Source organism: Canis lupus, chromosome 36 (assembly GCF_011100685.1).
Source record: "Canis lupus familiaris isolate Mischka breed German Shepherd chromosome 36, alternate assembly UU_Cfam_GSD_1.0, whole genome shotgun sequence".
Taxonomy (NCBI): Eukaryota; Metazoa; Chordata; class Mammalia; order Carnivora; family Canidae; genus Canis; species Canis lupus.
This window is the reverse complement of record NC_049257.1, coordinates 16,293,649-16,314,245: the sequence shown is the minus strand read 5'-3', so window position 1 is coordinate 16,314,245 and position 20,597 is coordinate 16,293,649. Positions and strand designations below refer to the sequence as shown.

Here is a 20,597-nt window from a genome sequence, read left to right as displayed (position 1 = left end):
TTATTTATTCACGAGAGACAGAGAGAAAGAGGCAGAGACATAGGCAGAGGGAGAAGCAGGTTCCCTGCAGAAAGCCTGATAAGGGACTTGATCCCAGGACCCAGGAATCACACCCTGAGCCCAAGGCAGATACTCAACCACTGAGCCACCCAGGCATCCCAATCATTTAACTGTTCTGAACCTAAGTGTCCTTATTTGTAAAGCAGGAGTATTTAATGCGCTGAATTCTATTTAGGGCCAAAAAAGAGACCGAGATCTCCCATAATTCCCAGGGGAGCAGTTCCAATGGAACCAAATCCACTGCAGCCCTGAGGAACCCTCAGCAGGATCATGGGTCTTCATTCTAGTACCTGCCACTAATTTGAGCTGGCCACCCTCCCCAAGACTACTCCATTGCCCACTTGTGTTTCCTATTATCACCTGCCAATTCTTCCTCTCTACCACATAGGTGTTTTCTCTTTACCACATAGTTCTTGATTTCTTATCATTTCAGCCCGTCATGCACTATCATGGCCCTACCTCATGGTCTAGACCAGGGAATGGCAAGCTTTGGCCTATGGGATTAATATGGCCTACCACTGTTTTTGTAAATAAAGCTTTATTGGAACATAGTCATACTCATGCATTTACTATTGTCTGTGGCCTCTTTTGGCTACAATGGCAGAGTTGAGGAGTTGCCACAGAAACCATGTGGTCCACAAAACCTATTTGGATCTTTACAGGTAGTTTCCTAATCCCTGATCTAGATCTCTTCAGAGCCCCATTAACTTCTGTTCTCCCTGCCTTAATCTTGAGGTTTTCCCAATTCCACGTTCTTAGAAAGGAGAGAACCAAAATCTTCTGAAATTCTCATTCTTCAATCTGAAATAAAATGAAAGAGGACATTTTCATTTCATACCAGGCCACTTCACTATGCATTGGTCAGCTATGGAGGGGCTGCATACGGGTGATGTGTTATCTCCCACTCTCATCCAATTAGCTGTGGCCAAAGAAACACAGGTGATATGTAGTCAGTAAAAAGGAGCTGTGGTAGGGAGGGCTGGGCATGGCACACAATGTAATTGTCCATTACAACTGCAAATTAAATTAAATGAGCTAACAGATATAAAATTACATGTTAATGTACTTGAGTCATATATTTATAAATTACCAAAAGTACTTGCCAATTAAGATCAAGTTGAAATAAAATCCAATACCCCTGAAATCAAGAATATAAATTGATGACAAACGATGTTGTAACTAAAAATTCAATTCACAATATTATAGCTCTCTTGCAGAACAGTATATATAATATTATGGTGTTATTACAGCTACACAATATAAAATACCATTAACATTTCTCAGGAGACAAAAAGGAAAAAAAGGAGAAAAAAACATTTCTCAGGAGACAAAAAGTAGGTGGAAAAAAGGCTAAATGAGTAGTTAAATTAAGATTGAACGAGTATTGGCACTACTTAGATAGGACTTCTCCTTTTTTCTTATTTGGAAAAAAAAAAATCCAACAACTCACCCATAGTGAGTTATGTACTTTCTCAAGGATGAGTTACTGCAAACACAGAGTTTTGTAATAACTGGCTTTTTAAATATGCCCTCCTTCCACGCTGTTCCAACTTAAACTGAATCTGCTTTGGTTGCCTAAACCTATGGGTCCCTTCTGCACTAAAGGACGGCTCCAGTTCAGATCCGGCCCAGAGAATACCACAGCAGTTTTGAAACCATCCTCTCTCATCCTTCCAGCAATGGAAAAGGTATGGTAGTCAGAGTACACTTTATTAAAAAGAAAAAAAAAAACAAAAAAAACAAAACCCTGACTGCACTTCAATAAAACTTAAAAAATGTTCTTTCCACAAGCAAACAAGCAAAAAAACCACGGGACAGAAACTTTCAGAATAACCACACCTTGCAGCCCAGAGAAATGGTGAACACACACAAATAGCTTCCAAAATAACTTTTATTACTGTATAAAACCAGGTCAAGAAAAAATAGATGCATATTTTTTCTACAAAATTATAAAGTGTTTGGGCTACTTAATATTTTTTCCAAAGAAGGCAAGATCAACATATAGTAATCTTTTCCACTTAAAAGTTTTCAGGTATCAGGTAAGGAATAAAGAATAATAGTTTTCATTTTTCCATACTTTCCTATGTGCAGCTCTGAGACATAGCAGTTACAGTTTCCTGTCAGAGTTATCGAAGAAAGGACATAACAAGATAAAAATTCTATCATACTGCAATAAAATTAGCATAACACTTTACTTCTTTCTTTGAGCTTTTAGATTAGGCAGTTGTGGTCAACCGGGATGTCACCACAATTTTCAGCTCAGCAGGGAAAAGAGCCTAATTAAAAACAAGACATCCTCCTTATTTTGTCCTTTAGAAAACAGAAACCACTTGTCAGTATTACTTAAAAAGTCCAGTTGCCTTCTTTGTCATTTGATTGTTAAGGTCTGAGATGCTGTTTCTAACCAGCACAGATTAAATGAAACCACACAAAGAAAGGAAAGGAAAGTGTTCCAGAGGGTGAATTCAAGCCTGCCACTGAGAAGCACAGGAAGCTGTACACTTTCGAGAACGTTAATTCAAAAAGCATATTCATTTAAGTTTCTCAAGAAGCCCTTCCAGAGAAAAGGCTTTAGTGTTGATTTAGAAGAGTGTTAAAATAAAGCCCCCCCCCCCCCCCGAAATTAGATTATGGGGTAAGCCAAGCCAGACTACCGCTGCTGATGATACAAGCTATAATTATTTGGGAAGATTTCAATCACTGTTTTGGAAATGATACCTAAAGCTTTCTTCTCCCTTTTTCTTTTTGTGGACTTTTTAATGAGATATTTTGGGGAGAGATGCCTTTAGGTAGGAAATACCAGCTTTTGAAAGATAAAGGTACAATTACCATTAGAATAAAAAGCCCATTAAAAGAAGAGTCTCAGAAAGGTTTTCTAGATATATTTTACTATGCATTGTTTTCATAAAGGTTGAGAAAGAAGTTCTTATAATATCCACCAGATTGCTCTCACATTAGCCCACAAGAAATGGAAAATAAAGGGCTGAGATGATGAGTGCTCAAATACTTTGCAATGGAGTAGAATATTCTCATGCCAAATCCATAATTAACTTTTCACTAGTAACTTCTTCCATGGCCTTTGTAAAATGGAATGGCAGCTTTGATCATTGGTGCTGTCGCAGACCCGTTTCCCCCTAAAAAACTGGAATTTTGGGCACCTTTATGTAAAGAAATATCCATTTATCAAAAATATGTTTGTGTGTGACAATGCAATTACTCCTTCTACCTGACACCAAAATTGTAGCATGCTCTACCTATACTGAATTTAATTGTGCCTACTATGTGCCAGGCATTGAGCCAGGCACTAGGCATACTTATGACACCTTTATCAATTTTGGAAATAGAATTAAGAAGAGTGTCTTGGTGAGGGAATCTTTAATGGTTAGCTGTGAAGCTTAATGGATATGATGGAGTGAAGCTCATATTCAGTCTGAGGTAATTACCACTTAACTTAAAAAGAACTCCACTAAGCACCAAAAATGTTAAGAGTGTTTGGTGTAAACTGTAAGGTTTTTACCCACATTAAAAGGGTCCAGTTTAAAATTGCATAGAAACCAAAAAACCAAAACCAACAACAACCAAAAACAAACAAACCAATCCAAAAAGAAAAGCATCATTTCAGCATAGGCACTATTCTAGATATTTTTTAAAGATTTCTTTATTTTAGAGAGAGAGCACATGTGCATGCATATGAGTGGGGGGAGGGGCAGAGGGAGAAAGAATCTTCAAGCAGACTCCCTGTTGAGCACGGAGCCTGAGGCAGGGCTCAATCCCATGACCCAGGAGATAATGACCTAAGCCGAAACCAAGGGTCAGACACTCAACAGATTGAGCCACCCAGGCACCTCACTACTCTAAGTTTTAATTTAAGTCAGCCCAGAATCTAGACAGAGGTCTCCATGCACAAAAGATGTCACCTCTGAGTCTCAATTCCCTACTAAGAACCCAAAGCTCCAGATATCCCCTAAAACTCCACCAAAATCAGGAAGGACCTTAGCTGTTGTCACTGGGAAGAGCAGACCATGACGTGAGTCTCTTCTATCTCCAAACCTAAAGCTATTCAGCAACTAAGATGCTGTTGTTCTTCAACAGATGATGTTCTTCAGAACAAATATTGTAATTAATTAATCTTGAAGTTACAGATGTTCTTGCCCAAAGTTTTCTTCGTTACCAAGACATAGTTTTAAGATCAAAGGGGCATCAAGTTGGGCCATGGCATGTTGGCTGCGGCAGGGTGCCATCTCTATTTACAGGTGTGGGCGGGCCCCTTTCCTTGGTTATTTGCCTTTCCTTGGTTAATCTGCCTTGGAAAAAGCCAGAGGGTAAACTTTAACAACTCCACTGCACTCCAGCAATTGGGATTTATCGAGCGGTGAGTCCGAGTAGGTACAAACTAGTATATAATAGAAAAATGTAGCAGAGTGAAGTGGTTAGGGACGTGAACTGAGAAGTCAGACAGCCAAGAGACAAATCTCAGTTCTACCACTGATGAGCTATATGCCCTTGGGGGAAGTTACTGACCTTTCTCAGCTTCAGATCTCCCAGCTGTAAAATGGAGATAATAACAGTACCTAACCTGTAAAGTTTGAGGATTGAATGAGTTAATATTTATAAAGTGCTTAGAACAGTGTCTGGCATGTAGTAAGTGCCATGTAAGTACTTTCTAAAATAAAAACAGAAACTTGAGGAAAAGTGCTCTTTGAGGGTGTGAAGCAGTTTATGCTACGTAAGTTTTCAGGCATATTCCATTCTAATTGGGTTTAGAATCTGAGTTATAAAGGGCACCAAACCCCGCAGAAGCTTTGGGACAAAGCTGAGTTTCAGAAAAACTTCCAGGTGTGAAAAGAAAAGATCTCTTTAGCTATCTCTGGCTCAGTCACAGCTCCCAAATGCTCTAATAGAAATCCTGGTCTCCAAGGTGAATCTGAGACCAAACTAGTTGGGGAGAGAGCAGGAGACAGGCGCTGAGAGAAGGGAATCAGTTACTTTCCTAAATTTTTTTCTGTACTCCACTCATGTTATCTGTGTAGCATAAACCCTGCCCCAGATCTGATTCTAAAACGTTAGGACTGGATTCTCAGAATTAACAAGAAATGACTGCATGACAAGAGACCAGAGATGCTGACAACTAATGAAATTTACCGACCGAGAGACACATTTTTGTTTCTGCTTTTGGTTCGTTTGTTTGTTTTTTGAGAGACACATTTTGATCACCTGTTCTATGCAAGATCCTCAAGAAAGGTAACATAACCACAATTTATATCTTCTATTATGTACACTGATCATCTCCTTTCCAATTTAGGTAAGTTCATAGGCCTTAATCAATACCAACTCTTCAAAGGAATCCTACTTTATGAGTAAAATAAATATTGATTCTGCAGAGCTCAATCATCTTGGGGGCTAAACAGGAGAAGCTAAACTGTAGAGCTAGTTTTCAAAAGTGAAGTTACATGGCCGAATCTCTATAACATTTTACATGGTAGATCTCTGTCCAGCCTCATCAACAGAGAAGTTTCTTTTCTTTGCTGCTACTTCATTGTTTAATTTTGAATCTGATTGGTCGACATGGCTGAAGTTTATTGCTGAGCCTTCTGCTCCCTCTCGAGCGCCTCCATTTGGCTGAAAAAGGATAGGATTTGGTTCTTTAGGACGTTGCCATTGTGGTCTGGTGACTATCCAAAATATGAGCGCCCCAAATACCACATTCAGGAGGCCGAGGGTATTTGCGAAAACACCTTCTGGTGGGAACGAACTGTATCCAGAACTACAAAAAAGAGAAAGGGTGTTCAATTACAAATAGGGTGATACAACATGTCAAACAGTCTTGAATTTATCTGCTGAAAAAAAGCACACTGACACACCTTCTATGTAAATTCCCTTGAAGTTTGATATTAAGGAGAAACTAAGATATGCTAAAATAACTCAATTGAAATAGTGTAAAATTGTTAAAAATTAAAAGTCTGAAGATAATATAGCACTTAAAAATTGGGAAAAGGATGATACAAAAATGTAGGTGCATCATAATTACAATTAATATAAAAAACATGCACATCAGAAAGAGTAAAAGGGCATGTGTAACTTCAAAACTAGTTGTTTTATAGGAGTGGTATAATTTTTTTGGATTTTTTGATCCTTCTTCCAAGCATTATTAATGCTATATTACATGTTTAATGTAATATATTTTTAATATTAAAAATTTTGTTATGTTTAAATCACATCTTTCCAATGAATAAGAACTTAACATTTTATAGCTCAAATATAACATTAAGAAAACTATGCAACTTACACGCCAAAGATCAGTTTCTCAGTCACTCCCATAAGTACCGTTGCAATCACTGTTCCAAAGATGAGAAGCCCAGAATAAACATGCATGGGCATGACAAGTGCTCGGAGTGAAAGTGGAGCCCAAGGAAGCAGAAAGACGAGAACACCTAGAAGAAGCTGAACATCAACAAGAACAAAGGTTATCATTTGAGCTTTAACTACTTTTAAAATTATTATTATAAAAACAATTATGGGGATCCCTGGGTGGCGCAGCGGTTTGGCGCCTGCCTTTGGCCCAGGGCGCGATCCTGGAGACCCGGGATCGAATCCCACGTCGGGCTGCCGGTGCATGGAGCCTGCTTCTCCCTCTGCCTATGTCTCTGCCTCTCTCTCTCTCTCTCTGTGACTATCATAAATAAATAAAAATTTAAAAAAAAATTAAGGTTTAAATAAAAAAATATAAAAATAAAAATAAAAACAATTATGTGCAAAAGGAAAAGCCTTCCTATAGAACCAAGGGCATAAGATGAAAAGTTCATTTCTCTGCTCCAGTTCAACTACTCAAAGGCAACACCTATTACCACTTTCTCAAATATCCTTCCAGAAAACCCCATGCCTATACAAGCATGTGTGTGTCTGTGTGTGTACAAAAAGAGACTTTTTTAAAGTGTAAATGGCATCTTAACATACATACTTGTTCTGCACCTTTCTTTTTTCCCTTAATAGTATGTCTTAGAGATCTTTTCACGTTAACATATGTGCATCTGGTTTATTCTTTTTAATGGCCAACTTCTGGGAATTTACTCAGTTCTCTATGGATATTCCTGTTTCTAGTTTTTTGTTTTTTTTTTTAAGATTTTATTTACTTATTCATGAGAGACACACACAGAGAGAAGCAGAGACATTGGCAGAAGGAGAAGCAGGCTCCCCGCAGGAATCCTGATGCAAGATTTGATCCCAGGACCCAGGGATCATGACTTGAGCCCAAGGCAGACAACCACTAAGCCACTCAGGGGCCCTTCCTGTTTCTGGGTTGTTTTTGTTTTTGTTTTTTTAATCATTAACAAAGCTACAGTGAACATTCTGGTACCTTCTTGTTTGTTTTTATCTATTTCCAAGTAGAAAAGGAAGTAAAGATTTTCAATTCACTAAAACCAAATACGATAGGACACATTTAGTCAGTTCAACCTAAAATGGTATGTGTCGAGAGGCTGACAATCTTGTTTAACGAGGAAATAATAAATTCTGCAGAAAGGTTATCTCCAATTCCTTGACAATTAAATCCCTCGTGGGATGCTTCTCTGCAGAGGACAGCAAGGTTCCTATGTAAGTGATGTGTGGTGACACTTTCAATTTGTTTTGTTGTCCCACAGCCCATTAACTGTTCTCTTCTCCCTAAGAGAGTGAAGATAATTTAGTGACCACTACGCTACTGAATCTAAAGAGGCATTTTTTCAGGTACTTACCTTGGACCTACCACCCAAACAAAACAAGTATGAGCAGTAGGGAGAACAGGGAGAAACACAACATCATGGCTCAGCTTTCCTGACTAAGATAAAAGGACTTCTGGGGGACACCAGAAGAACGAAGGCAGAAAGGGTGTGAAACCCTAAAACACATTTAGAATAAATTTCTGGGACATGGTAAAGAATGGAAGTTAAAAAATGCATTCGATAGGCTGGTGTGCATATTTTATTGTCTACTCATTGCCACAAATGCCTGAGTGTATAAGAAATGGTACAGAGGGTCCCCCTTGGTGGTTCAGAATGTCATTAATTCTCCTTCAGTGACGTTTAGTGATTTCATTAGTATCAAAGGGCAAGCATCCCGATGTTCAGGTTGTGCTTTGTCCATGAAAAGGGGGCTCAGGTAAGTGGCCACCAAAGACTCAGCGTATATACACTCTGTGAGTAAAGTCATCACACTTTTTATGTGACTTGCTCATGGAAATACATATTTTCCATATTTCTGTTCTCTTGACTCTTCATTCCTAAGATTCGGTTTTCTCTTATTTCTTTCAGGATTCAAGGAAATCCTGTGTGCCTCTTGTAATCCTGTAGGGTTCAATGACCTAAACAGGTGGGTTGCCAGAAATTGGCTTACAGAACCCCACGTAATTTAACTCCCCTTATAATGCTATTTTCACTATTAAAAAATATATTTTTTTTTGGCAAAAGAAAATTAGTTTTAAAAGGAAAGGAAAAAATTACAGAATGCTTAACTTTGATTAAAAGTGTTCCAAATGATGCAAATTTATAACAACTTACAAAGATTTATAATTCATAATAATCATTCTTAATTTCCTTTTTACCATCTTAGCGTTACCATCTTACAAGCAGTATGGTAGCTTAAAACCTAGTGGACTGAAACAAAACAGCTTTGTCCTTTTAAGTCAGTGGTTCTTGAAGTGTTGTTCATAGAAGACCTGCATCAGAAACACTTGCACCTTTCTTTAAAGAGATCCCTTGGGACATATCCAAATCTCCTAAATCAGAACTTCTGCAAGTTGGGCCCAGGAATCTGCTTTTTAACGGAATGCCCAGGCAATTCTTAATACATGTTAAAGTTTGAAGGCCACTGCTTTTGATTCACCTGAATTGTTTCAGAGATATGGGTTAACCACAGTCTGGAAAACCCCCTAAAAGTGAAGGCAGTGGAATCTTCCATTACTTTCACTCTCAAACATGTATTAAGAGCCAACTATTGGCAAACAAAGTGCTCCAGTGTTTAGGAACCATCACCTACAGAAAGCTGTTCTTCACCACAATGGAGTTCTTAAGAGAGCTAAAGAAGAATAAAATTTCATTTAAAAATTATTATTTTGATATCAAAGTGAATATGTAGTATGATCCCAATTACATTAAAAATTTTTTTAAATGTATATTCATAGGCATAATATATGCCTGAAGGAAATGAAACAAAATATAATGATATGTCTGGATTATGGCATTATCAATGATGTTTGTTTTTTTCTTTATTTTTTCTGTATTTTATAAATTTGAAAATTAATGTGTATTTATATTACTTTTATAATTGGAAATAGACAATAAAAGTTTACTTTTAAAGTTCCTATAGTAAATACCTGGGCTTTCTCAGTTAATTACTAATTATTATCTGCTCATTTACAAATGTATTTTACTACTCCAGTTTTATCTCACTTTATGAAACAAATGAGTTTAAAAAAAATATATGTGTGAACTCTGAAACCTAAAAAAGCTTTTATTTGCAAACAACATTAATGAAACTAGGAAATATCTGCCTAGCTAGCTTTTGTATTAGGTATGATTTCCTTTTTCTTTTTTTAACCGTAAAGTTGGATTTAATGAGCAATCAAATGATTTACAGATTATTATATGGAGGTCCTCTCTGTTTTTCTGCTATTTTATATACTCACTCATTCCTGCACTTAAAGCATATATTGCTGGGCCCCATCCCTAGAGTTTCTGATTCAGTAGGTCTGGAATGGAACTTAAGAATCTATATTTCTAATTTCTCTGGCAATGCTAACGAAGCTGTTCTAGGGACCATACTTTGAGAAGCCCTGTCTTAGGCCATTTTCCAGATGTTATAAGCATGTTTCTTCCTGGGATTAAAACATCTCATCAGCAGCAACTAGAATATGTCCACAGTTGTTTATTAAGAGAGACAATACACAATTGAACACTACATTCCCCTGTCAATATCCTACATCTCCTTGCCGTACTGTCTTGCATCCCATCTCCCTGGCAACATCCCAGCACTGGCTCAGCCGTCTTCAGGACTATCTCTGGTCTACTAGGTACTACTAGAGTTAAATAACATCACTATAAATTCATGGTTATGATGTTTACAGTTAGGAACACTTCAACACTGCTCAACAATCTTTTTATTGTCCCACTTCTCAACTAGTCCTCTATGTTCCCTCTTCCTTAAACTACTCGCTGTCCTCTATGCCTTCTACTAGCAGATGATTTTATCACCACCTCATGGGGAAAACAGAGTCTCACTTTTCTGCTACCGAACCAAACAAACCAAAAAAAGCATCCCAAGCCAATAATTCCCTCCTTCCTTCAATTACAATAGAGTTGGTGTTCAATTTTCCAGCTGGGCTTTGCAACCTGCAGAGACATAGTTATAGATTCACCCCAACATTCACAATCTCCCTTTCTCTCCCATGCTTGTCTTGTGGAACAATGCATCCCCTACAGCCTAGCAAGGAATCTAAAATACAATACGTATTTAACTTGTTGAATAAATCGATGGACTAATGAACAAAATTTCATTGACATAAAATGTATGTTCTCAATCATGAAGGTGTCTAGGATCTATAATAGAAATAAAATTTTAAATGCCATCTTCAGGTCACAAAGGAGCCTCCCACAAGACTTATACTTCTAATAACAATAGCTGATTCATGTCACTCCAGTATGCTAAGCCGTAGGCAAGCATTTCCATGCATTATTTGGCTTTGATTATGATGTTGTAAAGGATGTATCAAAAGCCTTGATTTGTAGGTGAGCAAACTAAGTTCAGAAAAGTTCAATAATCTGTCTTATGGTCACCAGCTACAATTGGAGGGACCTGATTCAAACTGAGGTCTCCCTGAGTGCAAATCCTGTGTTCTTAAACACTACTTGCTCTCTGGATCTGAGCAAGAAAGAAGTGAGAGGTTGGATTTCCTCCTGCTAACAAAAGTCATTAAGTTGTGAAATGACTTTTCTGAGAAGCCTAGTTAGCACACAAATAAAACAACTAAAGATAAGAACTTGAGTATCTCAAAGAGCAAAAGAGAGTCTTGAGACATTTAAAAATGTTTTTAATTCACTCAAGTTTAATATTAGAAAAATCTACTGACATAATTGACTATATTAACAGATTAAAGCAGACAAGCTTTTCTCTTAGGCAAACTGATCTCAAACAGCATGCTTCTGATCACCTGAAGGGCTTGTGAGCACATCCTGCCAGGCCCCTCACCCAGAGTTTCTGATTGAGCAGTTCTGAAGTAGAACCTGAGAATCTGGTTTGTTTTGACCTCAGTAGTGGGGAAGATCTCACAAACAAGTTACCAAAACGAAATAAAAAATAATAGCCTTAAAGGAAAAGATTCATTTGTTTCATTAAAATTGAGAATTCCATTTGTCAGTAAATACTAACAAAAGAGAAAATATAAGCTTCAAACCAGAAGACATATATAAGCAATACATATAAATGAAAAGGAATCTGATACAGAACTATAAATCTTCAAGGAAAAGGAAAAAAACCCTCATTTTTCGAATGGACAAAAGATACAAACAGAGATTTCTTAGAAGAGAAACAGGAATAACCAGTGAAATAAACATTAAAGCCACAAGAGGACATCATTTTTAAACCCACTAGTTTGGCAATAATTAAAAAGTTTGCAAAGGATGCATGTTATTCGCAAGTTAGTAAAGATATGCCTTATGGGAACTCTTATATGCTGCTGGCAGGTACACACTGGGATCAACCAAATTGGAAAACGATTTGGCATTTCTTGTTTAGGCTGAGTATATATTCCACTCGAGAATATACACCCAGAGTAACCTTTGCATTGAGGTCCAGGAAATGTGTTCATGAATGTTCAATATAGCATTGTTCATAACAGAAAACAACTGAAAATAGTCCAAATGTCTAAATAGCAGGAGAGTGGATAAGTAAATTCATAACATACTTGTATAATGGGTTACAAAAGTAAAAATGAGTACAGATAGAGGAATCAATATAGTTGAATCGGTAGAATGAAAAAAAGTTGCAACAGAATACGAATATCAAGAGAATATTTTTTAAATAGTAAAAAAGCAAAATTAGACATTTTGTTTGGGGATTCATGGCATGCAGTAAGATTATAAAGAAAAACAGGGAATGATGGAAAAACTTCCAGAGCATGGCTACCCCTAGATGTTGAGGTGAGTAGAGAGTATGGGATTGAGGTAGGAGGGGGTAGAGGTTCTGTTTTCTAAATTAGGTTGGATGGTGGAATCATAACAGTTAATTTTATCATGATTTGTAACTTCTAAATACATACAATAAGGCTTTTTAAATGGAGAACCCCAAAGAGCTTTTATTTATATGGTTTAAGTCTTTTGGTATTTATCATATTAGAAATTAAAACTGAAACCTCTAAAAATACTGATTCATTTAACAATGATAACAAATTTACTACATATTTACATAAATAACATGTCTTACAGAAAAATAACTCTATGGTCTGAAACAAAAAAACAGCAAGCCAGGTGGCATGTTTTTAAATCATTTTAATAGTGGATCATTGGATTCCTCTATTTGTCTCTGCATTCAGTCTTTTTTTTTCCGCTTTTAACTTTTTTAATTTTAATTTTTTAAGTATTTTACTTAAATTCCTTTTGCCAACATATAGTACAATAACCAGTGCTCAACCCATCAAGTGCCCTCCTTATGCCCGTCACCCAGTCCACATTCAGTTTTATAGGATATCACACATAATGCAGCCTCTGGAAAAGTCCCCTGAACCCTTGTAAGAAACTGAGACAAAGATAAATACCATCTTAGTATTATGAAAATTGCTCTGAAAAGAAAGACCACCTGAAAATCTTGGTTACCCCACACCTCACCCAGAGTTCCATGGATCAGACTTTGAAAACTATTCTAAGAGGATGCTTTGGAAGCAGAGAGAAGGAACATCTCAGAAAGAGGAAAAAAAAGAAAAGAAAAGATATGTCAGCAAAATTTGGGGGGAGATTGTCATAAAGACATTTCAGATTAATTTCCTCTTCAAAAGAGATATATAGGATCTTTGCTTTGTAGGGGAATCATTCTTGTGATTCTATTTTTGGGGCTGGAGAATTGGGCAGGGGGCAGGCAGCAGATCAGATGATCCAAGCTGGTCCAACCCAAGTGCCTTGGTCAAGAGAACACCTAAGGTACAAGCAGACCCAAATACATTTTTACTGAGTTTAATATATGGACTCAGGAAAGATGGGCCCTCTCCTTCCTGGGTAGGCTCAAGGATCTCAGGAACCACTTATCTCCTTCCTGGCAATGGGCTGAGGAAAGCAGAGGTCAGATATCCAGAGAATGCAACCCGAGAGAGTACAGTTTGGACCTCTGGTAGTTTGTTATTTTTTAAAATGCCCCAGAGGCTACATCTCACAAGTAGAAAAGAATTCGACACTTGAAATGCTTTATACTCCATAGGTAAACATGAGGAAGAAGGAAGACCTTTCAGCCTTTTCTGGTTGTAGCCTTTGTTCCTTGCCTCCCTCCTTCCTTTATTTACTGAAACCACCCGGACACTGGCTTCACTTGGCAGATAATTCCAGACATGGAAGCTAAGCCAACCCCCAACGATGCTAAGGTAAGAGGATCTGAACTTGCCAATCTCTCCTGCCCGCACTCTTCATACTCTGTGGTAGGATTGGTTCTGAGTTGTTCTTGGGTGGAGGCACAAACTCCTCACAGACTTGGTGCATGGTCCGCACACAGTTAAACTCTGGGACTGAAGTGCAGGCTGTCATGGCCTTGGAAGCGAGCAGCAAGGGAGCAGCTGCTGCTGCTCCAGGGAAGTGGGACTTCCTGTTCTCCACCCACAAGTGGCAGCTCCAAGATCCTCCACCTGAATTCGTCTTGATTCAAAAAGAGACACTGCTTCCTCTTCTTACTTTTAACTTAAGAAACCTGACAGATTTTTTTTTAGTTTCTTCCAAATGGATAACCAATTATGATAGTAATATTTACTAAATAAGCATTCTTTCCCTACTAAATTGAAATACCATAGTGTCATAGGAAAAGTTCTCATACGTACTTGGACAGTTTCTGTCCTTTCTGTTCTTTCCATGACTATATTTTTTCACTTTCATGTTAATAACTTGTTTTGAATAAGGCAGGTCTCCCTTTGCTTCTTTTTCAAAATTTTTTTTGATTATCCTTGGATATTTGCTCTGCAAGTTTAAGACTCCCATTGGGCTTAAACTCAGAATTATATTAAACATAAATATGGTTGAAGAGTGAAAGATACTTTATATTAATTTTTCTCTATTATTAACATGGTATCTAATTATACCATGTTTTCTCAAAAAGATTTCATAGTATTTTACATATTCTATATATTTTATATCCTCATTGTTCAGTTTATTCCTAGGTATAATTTATATATCCATATTATAAATGAATTCTACTTATTTAAGTAGTTGTTTCTAGTTTAAGCAAAAGTTATTGAATTATGAATGGCTATCATAGCCAGCCACTTTTCCAAATGCTCTTATTACCCAGGTCATCTCTTGGGTTACCAGGCATACATTACATGATCTGCAAACTGAAAAAAGGTCACAAATTCTCTATTACTTTTACAGTTTTTTAAAAATTATTTTGTAGCTAAAATCTCTAAAAGAAGGTTGAATGACAAAGGTGGCAAGCACTAATGTCTTTTTAACTTAATAAAAATGTCTTCAGTGGGCAGCCCAGGTGGCTCAGCAGTTTAGCACCGCCTTCAGCCCAGGATGTGATCCTAGAGACCTGGGATCGAGTCCCACGTTGGGCTCCCTGCACGGAGCCTGCTTCTCCCTCTGCCTGTGTCTCTGCCTCTCTCTCTCTCTCTCTCTCTGTGTGTCTCTCATGAATAAATAAAATCTTTAAATAAATAATTCTGTGGTTCTGGTGGCCCCTCAAGCAAGAATACTTACAATGGAAACAAATGGCCTAGTTGGGGGAACGAGAAGATGATTTCCAAGAAATATGAATATGCAGAAAACATCTAAGGTATCAGAGCTGGTTGACTTTTTATATTATGTTTATAAAGACCCTGAGACACTGACCTGTAAGATGTAGAGTATGACAACCGTCAGTCCAACCCAGCTGTGTAGACTGTACATGTTGGGGATATTCCCGGCATTGTGGTAATCAAAAACAGACACCAGAGAGATAATTACGAGAATGGCAGCAACGGTGTGTAACCCCGCATGGATGGATTTCATCAGGAGCTTGCTGCATTTCCAGGTCCATGGCAGTCTGTACACGATGATGGCTAGAAAGGGAGGAAAGGGGACAGAACGTGGTGTTGTTATTTTTAATCAACACCAGTCGAACACTTCAATGCACTGAACACCCCTCCTTCCATAAACCCTTTTTACTTGGCTTCTGCTTCTCCCCTTTTCCCTGCCTCTCATGAGTTCCTTCTTGGGCTCTTTGGCCCTTATCTTCTTTACTCCCAATTTATGAACAAACCCTGGTGGCTCTCAGGCTCAGATCTAAGACTTTTTCTCTGTGGGTGACCTCCCTCACTCTTTTACTGAGATGTTACCCACATGGCAGGGACTCCAAAATTCATATCTCCAGCCCAGAACTTTTTTCTGAACTCCAGACCCACATAACTCAACAGCTTCAGGATGTCTCTATATAGATGCCTCCATATATCCCAGACTCAACAAATCCAAAACTAAATTGTTAATCTTATGATCTGTTTTTTTCATAGAAGTGTGTCTTAGTTTGACAAGAAAAGACTAAGGAATAGAAAAATACGCACAAAGATTTAAATAGACAAAAGAGTCTACCCAAGTATTTTACAAAAAAATTATATCCAAAAATAGAGACAAACATAAGCAAAATATCAACCTCATTAGTCAACAGAGAAATGCAAATTAAAATCAAATGAGTATATGTCTATCATATATCTGAATGGCTAAACATGAAAAATGCCAAGTACTGGAGAGGATGTAAAGCAGGCAGAGAGGTCTCATGTTCTACTGACAGGAGTTTAAATGACAACAAACACTCTGGAAAACCAGCAGTAATTATTCAAGCTAAACTTATATGATCCAGCAATTCTCCTGGGTATATGCTCCAGAGGAATATGTACACGTTTACCAAAAGACATGCACTAGATTATTATTAGCAGCACCATTTGTCGTGGCCAAAAACTAGACACTCCCCAAATTACCATCATTAATAGAATGAATAAATAAATTGTCATATATTCACACCATGGAATAATACACAACAAAGAGAATGAATGACCTATAACTACAACTTCATTCAACAATATGGATCAACCCATAATGTCGATGCCAAGAAATGAGACATAAACAAGTATATACTGTATGGATTCAATTTATGTGAAAGCTAAAAATAGGCAAAATTCATCTCTGCAATAAGAAAAGTCAAGATAGTAGTTCCCCTTGTGAGGAGGGGTATAGTAACTGGAAAGGAACATACAAGGTTTTTCTATCTTCTTGCTAATATTCTGTTTCTCAATCTGGGTGCTGGTTACATAGGTATTTACTGAGGGAAGATTCATCAAGCTATATATTATATATATACATTTTTGCATGTAGATTAGACTTCAACAAAAACATTTTTGAAAGCCTGTTTTTTTTTAAGTGTCCTGGTTTAAGCAATCATATAATCACCTTAGCCAGCATGCAATTAATTTTTGTTCTGAAGACAATATCCTGTCTTTGCCCACCCTTATTCCCAACCCTCCAGTACAGGCAAAATTTAGAGATCTGAAAATGTATGGCAGATTGAAAAAGTTTGAAGAATATTTCCTTGGAAGATGGATTCCATTGTATCAGCAGTGTATCCTGTATATTGTTTAGTCCCAGCAAGAAAAAAAAAAAAAAAAAGAGCACATTCCCACTAAAGACATTTATAATTTGAATATGTAGAACTTCACAGGATCACAAAAACATATGAGACTATCTAATCCATCTCAGGCAGAAACACATATACACCTACAAAGACAGATGTGAATTCAGCCTCTTTAAAGCTTTCAGCACAGGATGTCAATCTTCCTGTTCTTTGGTTCCATTCCACAACACTTGACAGTCCTCACCATTAAGACAGTATTCTTTTCATCTAATCCAAAATCTGAAGGATTGCTACTTACTAATTTTAGAGCATATATGGATAGCTCATAAATGTTGATTGGCTACGTTTCCTTGAGGACATGGAGACTTTTAGGATAATCATTTCTATATTCAATCTTTTCAAGCTATTTAGTGCAACCAGGTAGACAAGTTGACCCTTATACAAAGTTATACCACTCAACCCTTGAGCAAAGTTAGGAGTGTCAGTGACCCCCACACAATTGAAAATTGCATATAACTTTTGACTCCCCCAAAACTTAACTACTAATAGCCTACTGGCTACTGGAAACTTTACCTATAACATAAAGTTGATTAACACATATTTTGCATATTATATTATATATTGTATTCTTAGAATGAAATAAGCTAGAGAAAAGAAAATAGTTTTTTTTTTTTAAGATTTTATTTCTTTATTCATGAGAGTCACACAGAGAGAGAGAGGCAGAGACACAGGCAGAGGGAGAAGCAGACTCCCTGTGGGGAGCCCGATATGGGACTCAATCCCAGGACTCTGGGACCACAACCCGAGCCAAAGGCAGATGCTCAATCACTGAGCCACCCAGGCATCCTGAGAAAAGAAAATGTTAAGAAAGTCATAAGGAAAATACATTTACAGTGCTGTAGAGCATTTTTTTTTTTTTTTTTTTGTATGTAGAGCATGTTTATCAAAAAAAATCCACCTATAGGGCCACTTGGGTGGCTCAGTCACTTAAGTGTCTGCCTTTGGCTCAGGTCAGGATCACAGGGTCTTTGGATCAAGCCCCACATTGGGCTCCCTGCTCAGTAGGAAGCCTGCTTCTCCCTCTCCCTGCCACTCCCTACCCCCCCCCCACCCCAGCTTGTGCTCTGTCAAATAAATAAATAAAATCTTTTTTAAAAAATTTACCTGTAGGGGATCCCTGGGTGGCTCAGTGGTTTATCGCCTGCCTTTGGCCCAGGGCGTGATCCTGGAGACGCAGGATCAAGTCCCACGTCGGGCTCCCTATGTGGAACCTGCTTCTCCCTCTGCCTGTGTCTCTGCCTCACTCTTGTGTGTGTGTGTGTGTGTGTGTGTGTCTCATGAATAAATAAATAAAATCTTTTAAAAAATCCACCTGTAAGTGCACTCAGGTGCCCCTGTACTTCTAAAAGCTAGTTCAAAGTCCCTTCTCATTCCTGCTTCATCCTCTCTGAGGGCAGGAATATGTTTTGCTGTTTCTCCTTGAACCTTGAGCATAGAACAGTCTTGGGTTCAAAGTATGTAGCTCCATTAGTATGTTTAAAAAAAAAAAACTCTCATTGAGATAATTATAGATTTACATGCAGTTCTAAGAAATAATACAGAGAGAGCCCATATACTCTGCACACAGCTGGTAACATATGGTGTTACCAATTATAACCATAGCACAATATCACAACCAGGAAATTAACATCAATATAATCCATTGACTTAATTCAGATTTCATTAGTTTTATTTGTGTTATGTGACCCATACATATTTTTTAAATAAATGTAAAACACTTTCTTGGGGCCCCTGGGTTGCTCAATCAGTTAAGTGTCTGCCTTCAGCTCAGGTCATGATCCCAGTGTCCTGGGATCAAGGCCCCCATCAGGCTCCTTGCTCAGCAGGAAGCCTGCTTCTCCCTCTCCCTCTGCCTGCCACTCCCCCTGCTTGTGCTCTCTCTGTGAAATAAATAAAATCTTTAAAATATAAAAAATAAAACACTTTCTGCGGGTTGATCAAAGTCTAGAAATAAAATTGGAGTCAACTCAGCCACATGGTTTCTCCTTATGCTTTTTCTCCTCTGATTCAGTGGCATACCATATATGATTTTCTACTTACCAAGGAAAGCAAATGCCTCTTTACCCAATGACTTTGTGACCTTTCATCCACACAGTGGAGCCTTTTGCCATCTGTGTGATCATGTAGTAGTAAAATAAAATTGTGGATAATATTAAAATCTAATGGGGTGCCTGGGTGGCTCAGTGGTTGAGCTTCTGCCTTCAGCTTGGGTTGTGATCCTGGGGTCCTAGGATCGAGTCCCACATCAGGCTCCACCCGAGGAGCCTGCTTCTCCCTCTGCCTGTGTCTCTGCCTCTCTCTCTATCTCTCGTGAATGAATAAATAAAATCTTAAAAAAAAATCTAATAACACACCTCGCCCTCTTCTGGGTCAACTTCATTTATTACACACACACACACACACACACACACACACACACACACACAGTTGAGCCCTTACTACATAGTAGGCACCATGCTAAGTGCTCTACATGTTTACATTTACATTATAATTGTTACCTCAACTCTGTGAGCAAGGTACAATTACTATCACCATTACCATCATCTAGAGGAGAAAACTAAGGCACAGAGAGGTTAAGTAGCTTGCTTAAACTCAATTAGTGTTTTAAAATTAATATTATTTTTGTCATCATCATTGTCATCATCATCCTATCATCCAGGGATTGCCCTCATCTTAGTTGAGGGAACTTGAACATCTACATGTGAAAAGGAAATATTTGGAAGACATTTGCTTGAAAGGCAAATGATGAACAATATATTACAACAACTTTTTCTCCCCAATCTAGATCCTGTTATATTAAATTTTTCCAAAGTCAAAACTAACCTCTGATGTAAGAAGTCAAGAGTAGTTATCGTAACTAAGTTACAATGGTAACCAGGAAAATTCTCAGATGCTTGGGATGTCGTTTCATGATCTGAGTACATGAGTGTGTTCATGTTGTGATAACACATAAATTATGATTTAGGTACTCTTCTGTATGTATGTGGTTCTTTGATAAAATATTTACCTTAAAAAAATGTTCAGTGAAGAATTTTTACTCTTCTAAAGACAATGAGCATCACAGAGGAATGCGATATAACTAAACTCTTTCCCCCTTACATATTAAAACTGGATTTTTAAACCTTTCACATTTACTCCAATGTTTTTAGATTGGTTGCACACGGACTTTCCTTCTCCAGCAGTAGCATAAATGGAACACAATTTAACCTTTTATTGATGATTTGGGGTTACCAATAATACATATTGTCCTATTACCAGAGAAGAATGCCCTTAGAGGCTTCTAGGGCAGGAGAGGAGCTTGCCTCTGATTCACACAAGTCTAAGCAATTATGGTATTTCAGTCTGTGGATCTAGTTCAAAGTTCTTCAATCTCCTCTTTTAGTTTCTTGCTCAGTTATAATGCCTACCCTCTCTCTATCATCCTGTATTATCTTTTATTCCTACCAGCTTTAAGTTCTAGTTTATAAATTTTTACCTTAGCAAAAATCAGAACATCTGTAAAATTGGGGTGATGAATACATGGGGATCTGTTATGTTACTTTCTGTATGACTGAAAGAGTACCTAGTAGTTTTACAGTTATAACAGTATTTTTGTAAGCTCACAAACCTAATAGTGAATAAATCTCTACTAAGCAGGCAGCCTGTGGAAATTGGAG

At 37.7% G+C, this 20,597-nt stretch overlaps 1 protein-coding gene across 1 annotated transcript in view; it reads right to left on the bottom strand.

Moving 5' to 3' along the window:
• Positions 1-1,933: 1,933 nt before the first annotated feature.
• Positions 1,934-20,597, bottom strand: part of CYBRD1 (cytochrome b reductase 1) — a 30,704-nt gene continuing 12,040 nt past the window's right edge. Inside the window, exons 2-4 of the mRNA XM_038584830.1 lie at positions 15,111-15,319; positions 6,347-6,501; positions 1,934-5,824 (exon numbers count right to left, since the gene is read on the bottom strand). Coding sequence (XP_038440758.1) covers positions 5,533-5,824; positions 6,347-6,501; positions 15,111-15,319 — 656 coding nt within the window. The 3' untranslated portion in view covers positions 1,934-5,532. The remainder of the gene's footprint in view (positions 5,825-6,346; positions 6,502-15,110; positions 15,320-20,597) is intronic.